The 24,361-nt window shown below is 33.0% G+C and overlaps 1 protein-coding gene and 1 pseudogene across 1 annotated transcript; both read left to right on the plus strand.

Moving 5' to 3' along the window:
- Positions 1–1,288: 1,288 nt before the first annotated feature.
- LOC132904311 (uncharacterized) lies at positions 1,289–2,288 on the plus strand (annotated as a pseudogene).
- A 9,256-nt stretch (positions 2,289–11,544) lies between these two features.
- Positions 11,545–12,222, plus strand: LOC132904268 (uncharacterized). Its single transcript, XM_060954195.1, has 3 exons — positions 11,545–11,781; positions 11,883–12,078; positions 12,163–12,222. The coding sequence occupies exons 1-3, from the start codon at positions 11,545–11,547 to the stop codon at positions 12,192–12,194; spliced, it is 465 nt and encodes a 154-aa protein (XP_060810178.1). The 3' UTR covers positions 12,195–12,222.
- Positions 12,223–24,361: the final 12,139 nt, after the last annotated feature.

A 24,361-nucleotide genomic window follows, 5' to 3' on the forward strand; every position in this document is an offset into this window, starting at 1 on the left:
TCTTTTCTATTTCTTTCGACATCTGGTCATTTGGTGAGATTATCTGGCCGAGATATACATATTAAATATAAATAAATAAATATATACGGGACAAACTACACAGATTGAGTTAGCCCCGAAGTAAGTTCGAAACTTGTGTTACGAGATACTAACTCAACGATACTATATTAGTAGATGTTTATTGGGAATTCTGGGACACTTTTGTGTCCCAGAATTCCCAATAAACAAAATTCGATTCATTCTAAACACAAAACATTAGTCGAATGCACTCACCTGACTCCATTATAAAATTGATAAGAATCACCCGCGAGCTCGTGGAAAGATCACACACCGAACACACTTTTTACACATGATTCATTCTAACCATCAAACATTATTTTGTTGTGCTTTCCTGATTCCTGTTTTACCAACAAGATTTTACATGTTAAATTATAAAACGTGTTTATTCGTTAAACCTAAATTCATTTCGCTCAAATTCGTTAAGTACTGCAGACGAGTTTAAGCACATGCTAATAACTAGAAATGAAATTTATGAAACAAAAAGACTCACTAAAATTAGATTGTATTTGTCCTGCTTCATCACAAGAACCAAAACGACACGGAAACCTTCTGCCGAACACAATACGTTGTATCGTTTGTGGTCCATCAAATTGTGGAAAAACCAACTTAGTAATAAGTTTATTGTTACATACAGATGGTCCACGATTTTGTAACTTATATGTTTATTCAAAATCTTTATATCAAGCAAAATACTTATTTTTAGAGAAAGTTATGAACATGGTTTCTGATACAACCTTTCATAAATACAATCACAATTGTGAAATTTTGAGTCCTCACGAAGCGCTACCTGATTCAATTATAATATTTGATGATGTAGCTTGCGAAAATCAGAACAGCATTAGAGATTATTTTGCTATGGGTCGACATAAGAAAATTGATTGTTTTTATATTAATCAAACATATACAAAAATACCTAAACAACTAGTGAGAGACAATTCCAATTTGATTGTATTATTTAAACAAGATGACATTAATTTGAAACATGTTTATGATGAGCATGTAGGGTCTGATATGTCATGGAATCAATTTCGTAAAATGTGTTCAAAAGTTTGGAAAAAGCCTTTTAATTATCTTGTTATTAATAAGGATTGTGATAAAAACAAAGGATGTTATAGGTCAGCATTTGACACTTTTATAGTTCTAGATTAACATACTTAATACAATGTAGTGATAATGAAAGGTCACTTTAAAGTGTGATCTGCGACTGAACACAATATCAAGCAGTAAAATGGAAAAAACATTTAAAAAACAAATAGTTAAGTCAGCAGCAGCTGTTAAAAGAAAAGTGGGGATGATTAACGATACAAAAAACGTAAATAATATGGCACTGGAGAAAATTTTCAAACCTATTGTTGATCCCCTTAATTTGATAGCCAATAAAAATAATGAGAAGTGGGTTGAGAATGAAAATAATTACATTCCCTCTGTTGGGAAAAAATGTAAAAATGAAAGTACATCGTCTTATTCATCCAATGAAGAATCGAATGACACTGTTTCTGAAAGCGACTTTCCTAATAATTACAACAAAACTTTAATTTCCACACCTTCTGAAGATCATAATGTCAGTGAAGGTTCGTTCAAATCTATTGCGTCTTCTCCAGATAATCGTCAAACTTTGTCGTGGTCTACATCATCAGAAGTAATGGATGCTATACCTTTTGGAGTAAGACATGAGCGGGGAAAACTAATGCTTGGCAATATTCGTGTTTTCGATAATGATAACATTCTGAAAATAGGAACTCGAATTTTAAAGAAGACAGATGGTTTAAGAGAGTTACTATTTAAAAGGAAACCTGATCTAGAAAAAGTCAGAGAGGAGGACTTGCAAAATTATAAATTGTTACTAATTGATACTAATGCACATCGACGTAATTATGAGTCATCTAAACCTATAAACAGTAACAAAGGTTTTAAATACATTAATGTCATTAAGCCTTTATTTAAATTCTCAAAAAATATGACTTCAAGTGTAGAAAGTCTCCCTCAAGGAAAAGGTATTCCACTTCTGAAAAAAAGTAAAAAAATATACTGATTATGTTTATTGGGATGATCCCAACGAACTGGTAGAACGATTAAAATTGTTGTTAGGATCACGAGCGGCTGGCAATAGTGGTGTAGATAATGAAATTATTGCAGTCATAGAAGAATTACGAGAAGCTGGAATTATAAATATAGAACATAAACAGCTATCGCCACAGAAAATGACCAGTATAATTCGAGATCTCTAATCATCTAGACAGCAATGAATGTAGATAAGTTCGGTCATCACGTCCATAAACGTTTGCGATTATTGGAATTTATCGACACTTTAAACGATACATTGGTGAAAACTGATGCTGGACACTATGATTTGAAAACATCTAAATTAAAAGGTCTTTCATCTTCAAATGAAGCCGATGAAGCAGTGAACAAAGCATACGTCGATAATATACTACAAGAGTTAAGAAAAGAAATAAGAGTGGTTAATGATAATTTACAAGTATATTTAAAAAAATTGGAAAAAGCTACATCAGACCGTTTGTCACAATCGTTTTATACAAAACAAGAAATAGATAATTTGATTGAACTTAAATTGAACCAACACAATGAGCAAAAAAAACATAGTGGATGAAATTCATAAAGCAGCAAGAAGAAATTTTCCTCGTCGATTTACAATTATAAAAGGAATAGACGACTTATGGCAAGCTGATCTTATGGATTTTCAGAAATATTCTTATTTTAACAAAGGATATAAATATGTTTTAGTTGTAATAGATACTTTTACAAAATATGTGTGGACATATCCTATAAAATCAAAAAACAAAAAATGTGTGACAAAAGCAATGTTTGAAATTGTATCTCGTTCAAAACGAAAACCTATAAATTTACAAACTGATTTAGGCAAAGAATTTTATAATGATGCTTTTAATAAATTGTGTAAGAAATATGACATTAATCATTATTCCACCTACTCCACCAAAAAAGCTTCTATTGTGGAAAGAGTTATTCGTACAATAAAATGTAATCTTTACAAAATGTTTAGTTTGTATGGTTGTTATAAATGGTTAGGACCAAATTTAAATTCCGTTGTAGAAAAATATAACAATACTACTCACCGTACTACTAAATTTTAACCAGTCGACGTAAATAAAGTAAACCAGATACATGTTAGATGTAACATATTGCGTGCACAAAAGCGAGTTTTATATCGCAAGCCTAAGTTCCACGTTGGTGATAGTGTTCGGATAAGTAAATTTAAAGGTGATTTTTATAAAGGATACACTCCCAACTGGTCGACAGAAATATTTGTTATTGTCAAGGTAAATGATACGAATCCACCAACATACCTATTAGAAGACAAACATAAACAGAAAATTTTGGGAGCTTTTTATGAATATGAATTACAAAAAACGAAATTTCCAGAACTTTATCTTATTGAAAGAGTTATTAAACGTAAAGGTCATAAACTTTATGTAAAGTGGTTAGGTTTAAGTGAAAAAGAAAATAGTTGGGTGGACAAGAATGCATTACTATTGTAATATAAAGTGAGCGTCATAATAAATATCTTCATTTCAAGAATATCTATGAAGAAGGGAAGAGGTATTTTAAATAACGTCATCAATAATTTACCTTTCGAACTACATATTCCTGGATATCAGTTTTGTGGACCAGGTACTAAACTTCAAAAACGATTATTAAGAGGTGAGCGAGGTATAAATAAATTGGATGAAGCTTGTATGTACCACGATATTGCATACAATAATAAGGATTTAAACATTCGACATAAAGCAGATTTAGACCTTTTGAATATGGCTAAGAAAAGAATAAAATCGAAGAGTGCTGGAAAAGGAGAAAAATTGGCTTCATGGATTGTAAAAAATGCAATGAAAGCAAAACTCAAAGCTGGCGCTGGAGTTCGTTCATTTATGAAAGTAGTGAAAAATATACAATCTAAGCTTAAAAATATTAAATCAAAGGACAAGCGTTCAACTATAAACTTTGCATATGCAACCGCAAAAAGACTATTTTCTAAAAATAACGGATCACGTACACGTTTACCACGATGTACATTCAGTCAGAAAAGTATCGGGAATGGATTATTTATTTATGGTTCCAAATTCAAATTTTTGTTTTTTTTGTTGTTGTTAGATTGGCACAACTGTTTTCCATTTTGGCGCGGAGTTTGAGTTGCATCTGTTGTTTACATTAAATACAGTGCTATTTTTAGTTATATCATATCTAGTGTGTATTGCTAATTTCATAATGGATAAAAACATCGAACAAAGAGTTTGTCTTAAATTTTGCATTGCCAATGGAATATCGTGTTCGGAGTCACTAAAAATGTTACAGAAGGCTTACGGTGAATCGACTTTATCAAAAACTCGTGCTTATGAGTGGTACAAAGCGTTCAAAAGCGGTCGAGATGTGATGGAAGATTTGCCTCGCTCTGGTAGGCCATCAACGTCTGCAACTGAAGTTAACATCGCAAAAGTGAAGGAAATAGTGACTGAAAATCCTCATTCAACTTTGAGAGAGATAGCCACCGAACTTTCTGTATCTCACGAGTCGATCCGTACCATTTTAACTAATAATTTGGGTATGAAACATGTTGCCGCTCGGCTAGTCCCAAAAGACCTGAATTTTTTTCAAAAACTCAATCGCATGAGAGTCGCTGAGGACATGCTAGAACGAGTCAATTCCGACCCAACATTCATGAAACGCATTGTTACTGGTGACGAGACGTGGGTTTACGAGTTTGACATGCAAACTAGTCAACAAGCTTCGGAGTGGCGCCTTCCAACTGAACCGAAACCGAAAAAACCACGCCAAAGTCGTTCAAAAGTCAAAGTCATGTTGACTGTTTTCTTTGACTATCGCGGTGTTGTGCACTCGGAATTCTTGCCGGAAGGTCAAACGGTAAATAAGGAATATTATTTGAGTGTTATGCGGCGTTTAAGAGAGCAAATCCGACGAAAAAGGCCAGATTTGTGGAAAGAAAATTCTTGGATTTTGCACCATGATAATGCACCTTCGCACAAGGCCATCATTGTGAACGAATTTTTAACCAAACACTCAACAAATACCATCGAGCAACCACCATATTCACCAGATATGGCTCCAGCCGACTTTTTTCTTTTTCCTAAACTCAAATTACCACTTCGTGGCACCCGTTTTCAATCGGTAGAAGACATAAAAGAGAATTCGCGGCGAGAACTGACCTCAATTCCGGAAACAGCGTTTAAAAAATGTTTTGATGATTGGATTATTCGTTGGCGTAAGTGTATCGTTTCTAAAGGAGCATATTTTGAAGGTGATAAAATAAATTTGGATGAATAACAAACAGTTTGTGTATTATTGATCTTTTCCTGCTACTTTCTTGACAGAGTAGTATACCCATTCCTAAATGCGGAGGCTTTTTACCGCTCATTCCCATCTTTGCCGGTCTGTCAGCTTTAGGTTCACTTGCTGGTGGCGCGGCAGGTATAGCAAAGGCTGTTAATGATTACAAAGTAGCTCAGAAAAACTTTGAAGAGTCTAAACGACATAACAAGATGATGGAATCTGTTGCTTTAGGAAAGGCCTTGTATATAAAACCATATAAAAAGGGAGCAGAATTATATCTAAGTCCTTCAAAAAACTGAAAAAGCGGCTACCCAGACGAGTACTAACCAATTTAGATATAATGGAACATGCTATTGATATTCCTTACTTTCGCGGAGTGTATATGAGAGATACTCTTCCTCGGAAACCAAAAAAAATTGAGTGTGCTATATTAAATTTAGATAGTTCTGACAATCCTGGAACACATTGGGTAGCCTACGTTAAATATATTAATTACTGTGAATATTTTGATAGTTTTGGTGATTTAAAACCACCATTGGAACTAGTAAATTATTTAAGTCCTTTAACTATAAATTATAATTATTTGCAATATCAATCTTATGGTACTATAAACTGCGGACACCTTTGTTTAAAGTTTTTAAAAGAATTTTGGAAACATCATTTGTATAAATAATATAATAAAAATATATTTGTATCAGTATAATAATGTCTTTCACTGTGTCAATAACAGGCAGAGGAGAATTTTTAACAACTAACTATTCCCCTACATTACAACTGAATGGAGAGTACGAATGTGGGCTTTTGTATTTTTCTACATTTAATTCTATACCTAACATAGACGCAAAAAATAACAAATTTTACTATGGAAAAGATGAAGTTATTGAAATTCCTGAAGGATCGTATGAGTTTCAAGATATTTGTGATTATCTGAAAAGTAACATAAAGAATGCAGCGTTGAAATTGGGTTGTAATAATAATACGTTAAAAACAAGAATTTTTTGTTCCAAAGATGTACACTGTAATAAAAATAATTCAATCGGAAAAATATTAGGATTTAATAGAGAATCAATCAAAGCTAATTAATATAAGTACTGAATCTCAGAATCCTGTCAGCATTTTAGCAACAACTATCGTACGCATCGAATGTGATGTTATCAGCGGATCATTTGTAAACGGAAAAGCAAGCCATATTATTTATGAATTTGTGCCTAACGTACCCCCTGGTTACAGAATTATTGAAATACCTAAGAATTTAATTTACTTTCCTGTCAATCAGAGCTCAATAAATTCACTCAATATAAGGTTGTTAGACGCAGAAAACAAGCAAATTAACTTACGCGGTGAAGAAGTACAGTTGTATTTGCACTTTAAACCAAAATGTTAAATTTTCATAAAAACACCTTCACTCCTATTAAAAGACTCAGTCCTAAAGGATCACCTCACAAAGAAACATCGCTGCGATTAAAAAAAAAACTAACAAAAAAAATAAAGACTTTTTAAGGCTACTAGGTTTGTTAATATGAACATTTTAAATATATGCCAACCCGCGTCTTATGACAATAGCATAGAAAGTTTTGAATATCATTCGTATAAGCCTTATGTATCAAGTTTTAACAAAAATGATGAAATACGGATACCGATTAATCAACAAGACTTGTATGTGTTGCCTGCACTCAGCTGTTTGTATATTGAGGGCCGAGTCGATGTGTATAAACAAAATAACGCTGGCAAAGAAAAAGTACCGAGTGTGCATTTCGTAAACAACCCTGTACTATTTCTATTTCAAGATATAAGATATGAACTAAATGGGATAGAAATAGATAAGATTAAAAATGCAGGTATTACCACAACAATTAAATCTTATCTATCATTGAACGAAAATGAATCCAAAAGCGCAAAAGTTTGGGGTTGGTCTCCTTCAGGCATTACCTCTGATGGAGGATTTTCTGTGTATATACCGTTAAATAAAATATTAGGTTTTGCAGAAGATTATGAACAAAATCATAATGAACTGTAAACATGAATTAGTACTATTGAGAAGTAATACAAATCTCAATTCCTTATTACTAAGTTCTGGAGAAATTGTCGAAGATATAATTATAAATAAAATAGTTTGGCGAGTTCCTCATGTTCGAGTGTCGGACCGTGAAAGAATCAATTTACTTAAACATTTAGAAAAAGATCGAGCGATAACCTTAGCGTTTCGTAACTGGGATTTGTATGAGTACCCATTGTTACCCAAAACCAGGAAACATACTTGGTCCATTAAAACTTCATCACAGTTGGAGAAACCAAGATTTGTTATTATTGCTTTACAAACAAACCGTAAAAGTAATGCAACAATGTCGATGGCAGAGTTCGACCATTGTCATATTCGAGACGTAAGAGTATTTCTAAATTCTTCATATTATCCGTATGAAGGTTTAAATATTAGTTTCGCAGACAACAGATATTCATTAATATATGAACAATACGCAAGATTTCATCAGTCTTATCATAGTCGCCGAGCGGAGCCGTTGATGGGATTAAAAGAATTTAGAGACATATCTCCGTTATTTGTTATAGACTGTTCACGACAGCATGAAATGTTAAAGGGATCAATTGATGTGAGAGTTGAATTCGAATCTGACCAAGACATACCCGATCAAACGGCTGCATATTGTCTGATACTAAACGATTGCATATTTGAATACAAGCCATTGAGCAATATTGTTAAGAAGTTATCATGAATGCTAATACAATAATCACAGATTTACAAGGGTTTAAGGATTTGAAAAATAATTTTATTGTTAAGGAATTTTCGATTGCAACTAAGGAATACACACAAACTTTCTTGGTTAAAGCACCTTATTCTTCAAAAACTCTTTCTGATGAAGAAAAAAAGCGAGTTCGATGGTTAGAAAATAATCTGGGACTACATTGGTATGAAGGGTTTATCGATTATCGAGAATTCCGGCCAGTTATAATTCCATATTTAAAAAGTAAAAATGTCTGAATTAAAGGAAATGAGAAGATTGTATGGATTCAAGAGTTATGCAACAATTGTGAAATTATAGAACTGGGTGAAAAGGGTTGTCCTAAATTACTTAAATTATATGAGGATTATTGTGAGGAGAATAATCAGGTGTTAAATTGTGTTCATCATAAAAAAGGTGTGCTTTGAAAAATGCACTCTGTTTAAAAAAGTGGTGTCAAGACACTTTTGTGTTTAATTCTTTATTTAAATTATAATAAGATTTTTCGAATAATAAAAATATTTTACTGAATAAAATATACTGTGTTTTTTTTTTATTTATTTAGGTTATGGTTCCTAATTAAACTATAAAATAAAGGCACATATCTTTTAAATTTTACGTTTATTGATACTAGTCAAATTACAAATCTGTAAAAAATAACACAATGACATGAAAACTGATAAAGGAAATTACATTAATTGACATACATTTATATATAATTTTAAAACCAATTGGTATTACTATAGTTACAAATTTTTTTTTGAAATATTACTCATAATTTTTTCAGTCTGGTCCATAATTTCATCACCAACATCTTTTACCACATATTGAGAGCTCAATAAGACCCTATCGTCCTGAAGACAGTCACTTATTACTTGATTACACTCTAAGTCAAGCACTTGAATCTTGATCAGTCTAAGACCTTTGTGGGGAGCACTTTTTATCACAAACGATTGATGGGGAACATGTGATTTGACAATCTTTTTGGAAAAATCTACCTTATTGCAACCCCCCTTTAACTTCATTTTCCGTTTATGAGTACTTAATTTTGATTGTTCGGTGGGACGACTCTGTATCTTGAAAAGTTCTTCGGAGAATCCAAACGAATCTCGAGGACATTGAAATGACTCTGGTATTAATGTTTCACTATCTGAAAAGATAGCGATATCGCGTCCTGTTGTCTGTAACAAAAAATAAAAATGCACATAACAATAATTCTAATAAAACGGGTTTGATCCCCGACCAGGCTAACATGGAAAAATAGTGTTCATCTTATTTAAATTAATAATAAAGAAAGAATTTTTTTGGTACCTTCTGTTCACGCGCCTTTGCTTTTGATTTTTCGAAAGCTTGTATTTTAATTAATTCTCATTCTTGCATTCAGTCAATCCATCTGATAGACGTTGAGCATGTTCAAAAGAATCTGGAATAAATGTTTCATTATCTGAATTCGCAGTCACATCATCTACGTATTGCGGCGTCTGTAAAAAAACATAAATTTAGAATAACATTAAATCAATCTTATATCTATAAGAAACATACATACATACATACATACATAAAATCACGCCTCTTTCCCGGAGGGGTAGGCAGAGACTACCTCTTTCCACTTGCCACGATCTCTGCATACTTCTTTCGCTTCGTCCACATTCATAACTCTCTTCATACAAGCTCGGCGGTTTCGGGTACTTTTGACCTGACCCTTTACCAGGACGTCCTTAATTTGATCAAGATACGTTCGTCTAGGTCTTCCCACTCCGACCTTTCCCTCCACACTCTCCTTGTATATCTGCTTAGTCAACCTGCTTTCATTCATCCTCTCCACATGACCGAACCATCTTAACATACCCTTTTCTATTCCTGTAACTACATCTTCTTTCACATCACAACATTCCCTTATCACGCTGTTCCTTATCCTGTCACTCAATTTTACACCCATCATACTCCTTAACGCTCTCATTTCCACTGCATTTATTCTGCTTTCATGCTTCTTTTGCCATACCCAACTTTCACTCCCATACATTAATGTCGGGACCAACACGCCCCTGTGCACAGCCAGTCGAGCCTTTTTGGATAGTTTCTGACTGCTCATAAAGGCATGCAAAGCTCCATTCACCATGTTCCCCGCGTTCACTCTCCTTTCAATATCACTATCATACTTGCCATCTGATGTAAACTTTGATCCTAGATATACAAACTCTTTCACTTGCTCCACTTTTTCTCCTCCAATCAAAATATTACATGCTGTCATTTCTTTCTCCATTTCAAAAACCAGTGTTTTAGTTTTACTTACGTTCACTTTCATTCCTTTCTCTTTTAAAGCTTCATGCATACAGTTTACCATCTCCTGTAACTCCTCCGCTGATGACGCCAGTATAACCTGATCGTCGGCATAGAGCAGACATTTGACGAGTAACTCATTCATCCTTAATCCACTTTTAGACTCTTTCAAATCTGTCAAACAGCTATCCATAAATAGGTTGAACAGCCACGGTGACGCAACACATCCTTGCCTAACGCCTTTCTCAATCTTAAACCACTCAGTGTGCGCTCCGTTTATCCTGACACAAGCACTCGAATCCTCATATAAGGATTTCAGTGCTCGTATTAAGAGACTGCTCACCCCATGCATAGAAAGTGCTGACCACAATTCATTCCTCTCAACTCTGTCATAGGCCTTTTCCAGATCTACGAATGTGCAATAGACTTTTTGACTCTTGGCCAAAAACTTTTCGGCTATGCACCGCAAGGAAAAGACCTGATCAGTACATCCCATTCCCTTTCTATAAGAAACAATTAAATATATAAAGCAACTTACCATTGTTTTAGTTTTTAAATACTTAAATTTATTGGAAGCAACGTCCTGTGGTGTGGACTATGCGCTTGATCGTACAAAAGTGATACATGTCACATACAGTTTGCGCACTGCACTCAAATAAAAATGCATGCGCGGCGCGATTTTGTCCTTGCTAAAATGTTTTGTGTCATAGTCGTTCAAATTACTATTCACGTTAGAACACGTTCATTCATATTGTAATTAGATACCAAGGTATATCAATAAAATTTATTACAATGAACAAAAAATACATGCACAGAACTGAGACACGGAGACCTCGGGTTCGATCCCCGACCGGCAGGCTTACTCTCGACTCGCAATGCCAATCTCAATGCAAGAAACGTCATTTGGCACTCTTGAATTTCACACTAGCGCCACATTGGGGCGAAATCGGGCGGATATTGAGTGAACTAATTAATATTGAGATTTTGTTCTGGAACTTGAGAATTCGGTACTCTTGAAGCCATTTTGACAGCTCGATATTGCGTTGAACTTGTGTTATTCTTGGATATTTATTGTGATAATCACAATAAGGAAATAGTAACTTTGTGAAAATTGCATATACATTTTACTTGTAAAAAAGTGCATACAATGGCTCGTTTGGTGTTGCAAAATGTAATTTTCAGTGATGCCTGTAGAAAGGATTTGCGAGAAACGCGTAATTTGCGTAGGATTGCTCGGTACGCCGATAAAGCACTTGCTATGAGTGATGACGAATTTAAGCGAAATTATCGTGTCACCAAGGCATTGTTCCATTATTTATATCAAGAGCTAAAACCCTTGATGCAAGCTCCTAAAAGAAGAAGTGATATCAGTACAAAATACAAGGTAATTTTGTTTTAAATTATGTGAGTACTTTGTGTTAGTTTGTGATACAAACAAGTTTGCAAAGGTACCTAATTGCTTAAATAATTGGTTTTGGTCTACAGATACTAGTAGCACTTTCATTCTATGCAACTGGCAGCTACCAACGCCTAGTAGGATGTTCACTAGGTACTCCCATGTCGCAGCAATCAGTATCTCGGGCATTGAGGGATGTGACAGCAGCATTGAATGACCCGACAATCCTGCATAAATACATAAAATTTCCTCAAACTGTTCCAGAACGCAATTTATTAAAAGAAGGTATGTAAATTGTGTTTAAGACATGACAATTTATTTTATTTGGCAGATGGCAGAAATGTGTGTTAATATCTGTGTTTGTTGTAGGTTTTATGAATAATTTCGCATTCCTGGAGTAATAGGATGCATAGATGGAACCCATGTGGCCCTGCTGAAAATGAAGAAAGATATTTTAACAGAAAACATTACCATTCAACAAATGTATTAATAGTATGTATCCCTTTTATATGTTTATTACATAAATTCATAATAAGCTTATTTTATATTACCACTACTATATGTAGTGGTAATATAAAATACTAGCTTACCCGGCAAACGCTGTTTTGCCAATTATTTTTATATTTTATTACGGAACCCTATTTTTTTCCAAAATAAAATATAGTCTATGTTACTCGTGGATAATGTAGCTTTCGAATGGTGAAAGAATTTTTAAAATTGGTCCAGTAGTTTTTGAGCCTATTCATTACAAACAAACAAAGTTTTCCTCTTTATAATATTAGTGTAGATAAATTAATATAAAATAAAAATACTATATTTATTTATTTTTAATTTATTTTTGTTACAGATCTGTGACGCGGACTTAAATATATTAAGTGTAGATGCAGCATTTGGAGGTGCATCACATATAGTAGATAGTTTTATCTGTCCAATGCTTCAGGTACAACAGCGGCAGAGGTGGAAGGCAGCTCTACCATAGATAATCTAGATGTTGGCAGGTCTATCATGGGTAAAACTGCATCAGACGTGGATGGCAAGATGGAGGGGCTAGACTGTAACAGGAAAAATAAATAAAATTATTATAAAATCACTTAACTGAATTGTATTGATGAATGTCATTTTAATTTTTTTGTTCAGGGTTTAATTTTGTTAATGTTATTTTACTGATCATAGACTTAATTCATGTAATTTTAACTGTACACTATTATTTTATTAAGCGTGTTAAAATAATCTATAGTGAATGCTTAACCTTTTCAGCGCCAAAGTCTGATATATAAGACGTTAAAGTTTCGTGCCCTCGCCGCCAAAGTCTGATATATCAGACAAATAAATCTTACCAATTTAACTCTATTTTTTCTAATCGTTATAGTACCTGATCACATATGCATAAAATTTTCAGACAGTTTATACTTTAGTTAATCAAAAATAACAATTTCACAATGTATTATAACGTTATTTTAATAATAAATTATTAAAAAAGAAACCGTGTTTATTGATTAAATCCGACTCTTTTTTTATTTGAACCCTCAGCGCCAATGTCTGATATATAAGACATTAGTGATGTTACATTACAATGCAACTACCAAAGCCTAAATAAATAAAATAAATCAGGTACTCTAAAAAGAAACTTCTAAAAAAGTCAGAATTATACAGATTTTTGTTTTGGGCATAAACATTTTTAAGTGTGATGTTATTTTACAAGTTTTACCACAGAAAATGGAATTATTTTCAAATTATGTTTTGAATCGAATCCAGTAAATTTCATGGTATGTCACAACACTATAGCGACACGATCATGCATCAGTCTCGTGCGCCAACGTCTGATAAATCAGACACGGAAGTGACGTCAGAGGCGATAGATGTTTCTAGAACTATTTATTTTGTGCTGTACAATGAGGGTAGGAGATATCGATAAATTATGGAAGTACCCTGCAAAATCATGTTATTTATTGGGTTATCATGTTTGCGTTGCTGTGTTGATGTATTATCATTGTAAATTAATATTTATTGAAATATGACCACTACAGAGGAGTTGATTAGGATTTTAGAAGGAACTAGTGATGGTGAATTTGAAAGTGATGAAGTGTTCTTACATAATCAACAGGTAAGTTATTAAAAATTATAATACAATAAAATAAAGTGTTCTCAATCTAGTGTAGTTACTCTGCTCTGATACAATATAGTGTTTGTAATTTTCTTTTTTTATAAAGGAATATTGAAATTAATACCTATAAAGATGTTACCTTTAGAAAAAAAACTTCCTATCAAATTTATTTTCATATTTTTTATTTCGTGTTACTAAAAATATTAGAATTTTGTGAGTAATTTACAACGATTGTTTCAGGGACAAGATGACGAATTTAATTGGTTGGCAGGAGCACCGCCGCCTCCAGTTATCGACGAGTTCGATCATTTTACGTCAGGAATATCACCAAGTTTAATATCAAAGGCTTCGTCTGAACTGGAAATCTTTGAACATTTTATTAATTTAGAACTTATCGAACATATGGTTAAATGCACTAATCAATACCATCAACGTCTAGTGAGAACTCTTCCATTGAAAACGTACTCAAGATTACACCGATGGAGTGACGTCACAGTACAAGACATGTATATATTTTTAAGTGTCACCATGTTAATGACAAGAAATTCACATTTGTCTATTGAAGAACATTGGTCGACGGATCCCCTATTATGTGCTCCTATATTTGGGAAGTTAATGACTCGCAACAGATATTGTATGATTTTAGGTATGCTCTGTTTCCATGATCTGACAGCAGCACCAGCATCAACGTCTGATTTAAGACTAACTAAGCTAGAATTTATTATACAACACGCACGTAGATTGTATAAAGAATCATTGGTTCCTTACAAGAATTTGTGTATCGATGAAAGCATCGTCCCTTTTAAAGGGCGCCTTGTTTTCAAGCAATATATGCCTAGAAAACGAAATAGATTTGGGATAAAGCTTTTTGTACTATGTGATATTGAAACTGGATGCATAGTGGACTTCATAGTATATTGTGGTGCAACCACTGATGTTGCAGATATTCCGGATTTGGGCAAAAGTGGGTCTGTCGTAGTTAAACTCCTTGAAGACTATTTTGATTGTAACAGGTGTTTATATGTTGACAACTGGTACAGTAGTCCTTCGCTGTTTAAGTATTTAAAAAATAAGAAAACTTACGCATGTGGCACGGCTAAAGTATCTAGGCGTGGGATGCCAAAATTTAAAAAAATTAAGAAAGGCGAAGTGGATTCCCATTACTGTGGCTCGCTAATGGCATTAAAATGGAAAGACAAAAAAGATGTTATAATGTTAAGTACAGTTCACGACAGTAAACTTGTGCCATCTGAAAAAATCGATCGCGTTACCCGTCTACCGAAAATGAAGCCTGAGTGTGTGATTGATTACAGTAAAAATATGGGATCAGTTGATAGAACAGATATGATGATAAGCTCATTAACGATCATGAGAAAGACTGTAAAATGGCACAAAAAGCTGGGTTTCCACATTTTCGACATGCATTTATTAAATTCCTTTTTTATTTACAACGCCATGAGCATGACAAAGCTTGATTTAGCGCAATTTCAGTTGAATGTGATACGGCAACTCATAAGCAAACACAAACCGGCAGCTGATGTATTGACCATTATACCGCGAACTTCACAAAGACAAAGTCTTGATAGTAACCCTTTACGTTTACTTACAGCCGCGGCTGTAAAGCATATGCCAAAACTCATTCCGGATAGGAAATGTCAACGGTGCAAAGTTTGCACTAAAAACAAAATCAGATCCCAGACTCGGTATTACTGTGCAGAATGCAACGTTTATTTATGTGTAGATCCCTGTTGTAGAGTGTATCATGAAAAGAAGGATTTGTAATACTTATCAGGAATTGGAAAATACCTACTTGAAGGGTATAAAAATTTGATGGCTAATTCCCTTAAAATTTAATCAGCTAAACTTTTACACTCCGTATAATGTATACCTACTCACCTAATTATGTTATCATTTTTTGTTATACATACCTAAGTACCGGAAGAAATAAAAATAAGTTTTTTGATTCATAATATTTTTTATTTTATCACGACAAATCAAATTCCCTTGAACTTTAATAAAATAAAAGTAATTCTGTTTCCTATTTTATCAAAAAATAGTATCATAATTACTTACATTTCAAGTAAATAGATTATGTATTCCAAATCATCATTTTTAAACAAACCTTATACCTATTTATCAAAAATAGAATATTAAGATTTGTACTGACTGCAATGATAAGTTAGAATAACTTATTGTCACCTGCCAGATGCCAAATAACATTGTTGTACAATAAAGATTTATCTTATCAACACACTGAAACCGCGTCCCACCGTGTTCAATGTGCGTGCGCGCAGGTATATTTGTCCTGAAATAAAGCGGGCAAAAGTCAAATCGTTGTCAGTTTGACTTTTGCTGTTTTTAATACAAAACCGCCATATGAGTAAGTAGGCCAAATCAAAAAAAAAAACATATCAAAAGAAACATTAAAATAATCAATAATAAAATATACAGCTAAAAGTAGAGCTACTTATTATTATGAGTATAGTCGTTTATCAAACTGAATTATTGTTTTTCAGTCTCGGATACTTCTATGTTGTGAGTATGTTCATTTAAAAGCGTCCGTAAAAAATTTAAAATTTTGACGTAACAACGTGTACGCATACAAGGTTGGATATATTTTAATTCCTCGTTGAGTAAACGACAAAAATGTTCATTCCTGTTATCGGTTGCACTAAGTGATGCACATTCTGGACATGATTTCACAGTCACTTGCGGTGGGTCCTCTTTTACTTGCTCAGGAAGCATTTTTGGCAAATTTTTTTTAACCCTTTCTTGTAAAACAGATTTGAGGAAAACAGTTTGAGTTGCATCTTCATCGCTGTCTGAAAACTCCTTCCTAACTCGTTTGTTATCTGGAAAATTTTACATGAATTAAGAAATTACTTATTATTTATTTAGCATGCTTTCCTTCAGAGATTTTAATTTCGTGTAAATAATGTTTTAAGCGAGGTCATCATTAAAGAAAGTGATTGTATTGCTGCATGAAAACAATATTTCTCTGCCGTTACCGGTACTTTACATTATTTTACTACAAAAAGTAATTGAAAATCATAACTCTTTGAAATACAGTAAAAGCTTACCTTTAGCCATGGCAATTGAAAGTAAAAAAACTTGAGACGACGAAAAGAAAAATTACACTTTCAGATGATTCAAGTTAGTCATGTCATGTAGGTAGGTAAGCAAGTCATGTAGTGTAGGGTAGGGTAAATTTTTACACAAGGAATCGTTTTTTGTCTTTAAAATAAATATAACTTGATTTAAGGATTGTTAGATATTAATACGATCATCAGATCTAGTAAAATGAATATTGTCTCCATCATTTTATTAATTTAGTAATAAATCAATAAGTTAAAAGTAAATCTTTTGTAAGGTATCGAAGTTTATGACCGGAAGTTGGCACATCACTAACACTTGTTAGAAACTCATAATAAGCATACGCCACTGTCTGATATATCAGACACGTAGTGATGGAATTAATATCATCATTACTTGTGCGTTTTTTCACTGTACGCCACTAAGATTTCAATACATTTTGTTCTAATTATTTTGTTTAAACTGTTTCAAGGAGTACAAAATAATTAAATAAACTCCATGAAACTAAAAAAATACAATAGATATATTTTTATAATGATTTATTTAATAAAAATTAATAAAATCGATACTTAATAACAACAACACTAGTAAAACAACCACGTTTATTGCCGTGGCGTGTGGTGAACGTTTTTGACGAAAACTCTTGGCGTGGAAAGGGTTAATATAATGTTTGTAAGTTAATTGACGTTGTTGTAGAAATGCAGCAGTGAAGTTTGTTGTGCCGCTTCTTCTTCACTTGCGCTTTGGAGGCGGTAGTAAACTTAGTTTTAAGTAAATTACTGACGTCAATTCTTGGTTTCTGAATAAACAAATTTTATTTAACTTTTCATATTATTTTACTTACATTACTTTGGGGAGAGGGGTCTACTGCTATTCCCCTTGTGCCCGTGGCAAATGAGTCCCCACCCATGACTGCCACTAGGCGCTGTTCCAGCAACGACAGCTCTGGCACCACATCTATGCCACCTCCGGTGCGCCTCATGGACTGAGCCCTTTGTTGGCAGACCTTTTTAAGGGATGATTTTATTTCAGTCCAATACTGAAATGCATGAAAAGGAAATCATTATGATTTAATATATATGCATGTAACTAATATAATAAATCTGTTTTAATGCTAGCTTACCTTAGCCCAAGCCTGCCCATCTTTGATAATCCCACCCAAGGCGTTAGTGGACTCAGCGAACTCCTGCCACTTTTTTCGAGTTTCCTGTTTGGCCTGCTGCGTTGGCAGAAGGCCTCGAGCAATTCCTGGATTTTTCTTCAGGACCTCCACTAACGCTGCCATTTGGTATTGTGTGGGTCTGTTTGCCATTTCTGTAATAGTATGATCCAGCATTACTAACATTTTTTTGCTTGAAGATCACTTGTGTACTAGTGACAATCGTTTTATAATAAATAAAAGTATCAAAAACTTTAATAAGTGAAAAAATTACTTACCTTATGAGCGCCAAACTAAAGCTTTTAAACCACAGTTTTAAACAGTGTTGCCAACGACGTATCAAGCTCCCCACTAAAATCGACCTCTAAAACCAGTAGAAATCCACTAAAAAAAGTCGGACCATCAAAAAAAAAAACACTAAATTTTCCATTAACTTTATTTCTGTTGTGTCGAAATTAGCATGAATGATGTCGCTGTTGGCGGATTAAGCGGCAAATATTAGATATTCAAATTAATCAGAATAAATAAATTGTTATAAGTTTAGTTACAATTAAATAAAAATAAATGATGTTTAAAATAAATTTTTAAAACAATTCGTTACGATCATAAATTATAGTAAGTGGTTGACAATAAAAAGTAACAAAGCCCATTTGTTGTCGAACTCTCAGAGACATAAAGTATGAAATGAAATGTTGTGGTTTCTGGCCTGGATGCCGGTCCTCCTGAGCGTTGTACTCACTACTAAATTGAAGGTTGGCAAATTATTGATTGATAAGTCTAGAAATTGAACTCCAACAACGATACGACTGGATTTTATAGGCGTTATTCCAATAATTTAAACAAAAAAAACAAAATTCTTAAATTCCACTAGATAAATCCACTAGCCACTAAAACTCATATATGTCCGCTAAAAGACAAGTCAAAACCACCAGATTTAGTGGAAATTCTACTAAGTTGGCAACACTGGTTTTAAAATGATATTTTGTTGTTTTGTTTATTGTGAACTTTACATATAGGCACACGAAAATACTCATACAGCCAAATACGCCGTTTGAAACATTTAATTTGATTATTTTTTGCCTTAAAGTTATTTATTAGTAAGAAATAAGCATTGTTAATAAAAATATCATTTAAAATTAATTATTTACTTGAAAATTACTTAAATTTAATATTGTTTATCAAAGTTTTCATTCATTAATTCGTTCTATTTCTGTCGTAGACATGGTGATGTATGTCACTGTCATATTGACGTATAGTGGAATCGCCAAGGAAAACACAATAATGACACAATCGCAATACCAACTCAATCTCAAGATTAATGATTTCAAGAGTACCGAACTAAATTGCGATTGGAATTGGATTGCGACAGAATTGAGATTGAGATTGAGTTCGAGAGTAAGCCTGCGGGTCAAGATGTAAAACGATCTTTTTTTCAGTTTGTCCCGAGTATGGTTTTCTATACGTGAATCAACAAAATATAGTATTGTTGAGTTAGTATTTTGTGACTCAAGTTTACAACTTACTGTAGGGCTCAATCTATGTAATTTATCCCTTGTGAGCATGTTCATAGTATTCTTTCGTTATTAGTTTCTTTATAAAACTTTTTATTTTAAAAATATGAATTAATAAAACAATTTTTTTTTATTATACCCATTTTATTCTTTTTCCTACATATTTACAAACAATACAGACATTTTCTGACTTAGAATATAAACAAAATATGAAATATGTTACAAATATGTATGTTCTTTTAAAACATTTAAATTTAACAAATATGTAAGTATCCATTTTCAAAACCTGTTAAAAATTAAATATACTTGTGTGCCCCCATGCTTTAGTCGAAATTTTATTCTTTGATATGGCTCTCTTATCATCATCAGCTGATAAAGCAATTTTATTTACGGCACATGTAAATAATTCATGTTTAATTGATTTAAATAAAATATTTGTTTTACGAATTACGTTACCTTCATGCAGAGATTTTTCATAATCCGATACATTAAAATCACGCACAATGTTTCTCTTAATTCCTTTTGCTTTTTTTATTGTGCTATTGGTGGTTTTAATACAATATAACTTCGATCGAAGTCCAACAAATTCGGTTATAACTTTAGTCCCCATTTCAAGTTTAAATAGACCAGGAACTTTTTTATTTTGAATTGGTAAACTATATTCATTACTTTCACAATTACTAGTATCAAAATAATGTAAAAAGTATTTTTTTAAATCATAATAAAAGTTATTTGTTTGTATATGATAAATAAAACTATCTGTATCAGTGTAACACATCTTAACATGACTTTTGTAATGGGGTTGTATAACTGAGTAATGAAAATCATACATATGACTTTTAGAAAGTTCTAAAACAGTAAAACCAATGTAAATGGGTTTGTTCAAAATAATTTCTTCAGGGTTTAATTGAACAGCTACTAAATTATCAGAAAAAACTGTTGCACTGTGGAAATTTGGACGTGCGATAAGTTTTTGAGCACAATTTCTTTTTTTAGTAAGATTTTCATTATCATCCCACTGATTAACCAGGTGCAGTTAACTCGCTTCTCATTGTTTTCTAAAGTTTTTCCAAAAACGCTATTGTTCAACAGTTTAAAAAAATCTTGTTCAAAAGCGGATGAACTTTTTTGTCTTAAAGTAGTATTCAAATCAATATATTGTTTTAAATACGGTCTTTGTCTAAATGTTATTACCCTATGTATCTTTTTTAAAATCAGTCCATGTTTTAAACAAGTTTTTAAATGAATGTAATGAATTACATAATAAAATTTATCATATAAATTCGGAATGAGTTTGTGATTTTTACCACCAGGTGGAATACATTTTTCTGGACAAAATGGTAAATCATTATGTAAATTATGCAAGTGCTTAGGATAAACTAGGTCTACCTCTAGTATAAACCCATAGTCAGCATCATTTTCTACTTGAATTATATCCAATGTATTGATTTCATTTTGATTAAGAAACCTAAAATTGGATAATGGTAAATATTGACACATACTGAACCCATATAAATTGTTGCAGTCGATATAAGTAATATACGATGTAGGCTCTAAGGGTTTGTAATCAGGTAAGAAAGAATTATTTGCTTTAGCATGTCTATGGGAACATAGGCACACACCGCCGCGAATGCCCTGTTGTAACATTCGAATCATAGATAAATCATTGATAAGCTCTAACTGAACGCCTGTTTTAAGCAACATTGCATCAAAAGATAGACTAGGTGCGGTCAAATAAAATGCTGGATCCAACTGATAATGCTGTTTGCAAGTCCGACGAAAATTTTCAAAAATATCTGATAGTAATAGCACATCAGTTTTCAAATAGAGATCCGTATATGAACCTAGGTCAGAAATTTTAAAGGTTGACCAAATTAAATTCGCATGCCTGTAATCCTCATCGGAGATATGTTCGTCATTCAGCGAACTGTAAAATAATTCTTTTGGTGGAAGTTGACTTTCTTGATAACGTTCCCATGAGCTCATGTACTCGTACGGATATACACCTTTACGAGTAAGTAACTGAAATTTCTCATCACAGGGGTAAATTTTTTTAAGGTATTTAAAGTCATCTGGTTTCAAAGTGTCTGATAATTTACTTAAACTTGTAGCTAGAAATTTAAATGAATCAACAAAACGAAGCTGATAAAACTGATCATTTGAAACCGGTACAAATTTGGTGAATGAAACATAGTTTTCTTTAGTTTTGGGTATAATTTTTATGTCACCAGGAACTTCAGCCAAAGCTTTAATGAATAAGTGACAGTCATAACCGGCTAGGTTGTGGAAAAAGATGGGTACAAACGAAGGACGTTTAAATTGCAAATTGCATTGTGGGTGGGCAGGTCCTCTGTAGCGACCGGTAACATGACAATGGTCGCGTACCCGGTCCGAAAATACAAAGTTGTTACAAATATGGCAGCGAGTTGCTTTGATAAACTCCGTTTTATCATCATCAGTAAATATCATTGGGACTGGTTCGTTAACTATATCATATATTTTCTTTACGTCTTTGATAATAGACTCTACAAACCTTCTAGCACAATCTGGGCCGCGGTATGATACGTAACTATTATAGTCAGTATTGTCACAACAAACAATATGGTATGCAAACGCTATAGGTATGTGTTTGTTCAAAGTCATAGTGTTATTAGAAGAGCAGCTTATGTCAGCGTTAGTTTGGAGCATGGATTCAAAATCAGCATAAATACAAAAGGGCATATTTTGTTTACGCTCATAATTTTTAAATTGTATCAGTGACCCGTTGTCAGGCAAAACGGTCACTACACCTCCACATGGATGAGTGTCAACTTCTTCTAAAGTCCCAAAATTTAGTAAACAAAAATCACAAAAATAAACCTTACCGTGATGTGATGTGATTTGACTTCTAAAAAGTCTAGAACAGTCTTTTATTAAACAATAATGAGAGGAATTTTTATTTTCTAAAAAGAGTAAATGAATAATTTTGAAATTTCTGTTCCTATCCATTTCTGATTTGTATAAAGGGCCTACAATAGATTTGTTATTTTTTAAACCATATATGATAAACTTAATATTTGAGTTATTTTTTTCAAAAATTTTTATGTCATGAAAAGTAACAGGAAATGACATACCGCTTGTATCAAAAAGATCGTAAAAATGTGGATATGACGATGTTCGGTTAGGCCGTTTCTTGGTTGGATATAAAGCTGCTGTCACGCACCATAAAAAGCAATACTGATCCTTATTTATAATATTTAAACATGCTTTTTTAGATTGAATTGATTTAGGTAAACTTATAAAACTGGAACCGGCTAGAGGTTGGTATTTATTAAGATTGACCTCCATATATAAAATGTTTAAAAATGACCACCCACTGTCGCGATGTTCGAGTTCGAATACTTTTTTTAAATTTCAAAACTGTCTCTAAATACAATTTGTTGAAATCATAATCAAAATATAATATTTTGTTTTTGGTAATAAATGACTTAACTGATTGCGAGTTATCTTTGAATTGTACGAATGTACTAAATAATTCAAAATTCACTTTCACACACGTGTGTTGTCCCAGGTATTTATCTAAAAGCGATTTTAACTTATCATGAATTTCATTAAAAAATACATCTAAAGAAGATGATTGAGATTCAGTATTCGCTATTATCTTGTAAGTTAAAATACGATTTCGAAATGCAGTGCTGACCATTTCTATACCATCATCATATTTTATAGTATGATTATTCTTTTTATGTAAATTGCTTCTCAAATGACCAACCCATGATTTATTGTGTATAGATGAGTTACACACAGTACAGAAAGGCATGTTAAAGGATTTTTTGATGAAACTTGAATCCAAAATAAAGGAATAATTAATGATTTATTACACTACTTACATTGAAAACATTTAAGATGAAAATTAACACAAAAGTAATAGGTAATTTATGCCGAAGGAAAGAATCTTATTTTTTTACTTAAAATTAACCTTGTGACTATAGTACACGGGTTCTACCTCCTCAAATAGACTCCAAGCTCGACCTAGGAAGGCTTGTAGTGATTCCCAAGACTTTGTGGATTCATCACACTGTAGCTTCACCGTTATAAGAGCCTTTTTATAACGAGCATCAGCAGGGTTGTTCACGTAATCCTGTGTTTTGTAGACCTTAAGATCCACAAAATAATCACCCTCGGTCTTCAAAGCACGTCGAGAGGTCCCCGTCGAAACTTTGCTGGAGAAACTTGACGTTACTTCTCCACCGCGATTCCTTGGTTTGCTGCAACCGGCTTCCTCTGCTTGGAGGATGTTAAAAATGTCCTTTTTTGTTCTGTAAAAAAAAAAATATTTTTAATTTTTTAATATATTTTAATAATTATTTTTTTGCAAGTAAGAGACATAGGAAAAATTGTGTTGAGTTAACAAGCCCTGACCGGCTTCTATACGTTCTGCATGAAGATAAACTTTTTTCCCTAAACAAGAAAATAAATTAATAAAGTAATGATGAACAAAATGTAAATCGATGTTTTTGCGACAAAAAAAGAAAGGAGTTATATTATTTACCTGTTCGTTGAGGGAAAATCAGGTGGTGGTGACGTAGCTTTGCGCTTCGATCCAGCAGCCAAGCTACGAACAATTTCTCGATAAGGCGATATGTCTCGGGTCTGCTTCGCAGCAACGGTTTTGCGCTGGCTCGTTTTCTTGCTCGCTTTCTTTGGGGGAGCTACAGCAGA

The sequence above is a fragment of the Amyelois transitella genome, chromosome W (genome assembly GCF_032362555.1).
Source record: "Amyelois transitella isolate CPQ chromosome W, ilAmyTran1.1, whole genome shotgun sequence".
Classification (NCBI taxonomy): domain Eukaryota; kingdom Metazoa; phylum Arthropoda; class Insecta; order Lepidoptera; family Pyralidae; genus Amyelois; species Amyelois transitella.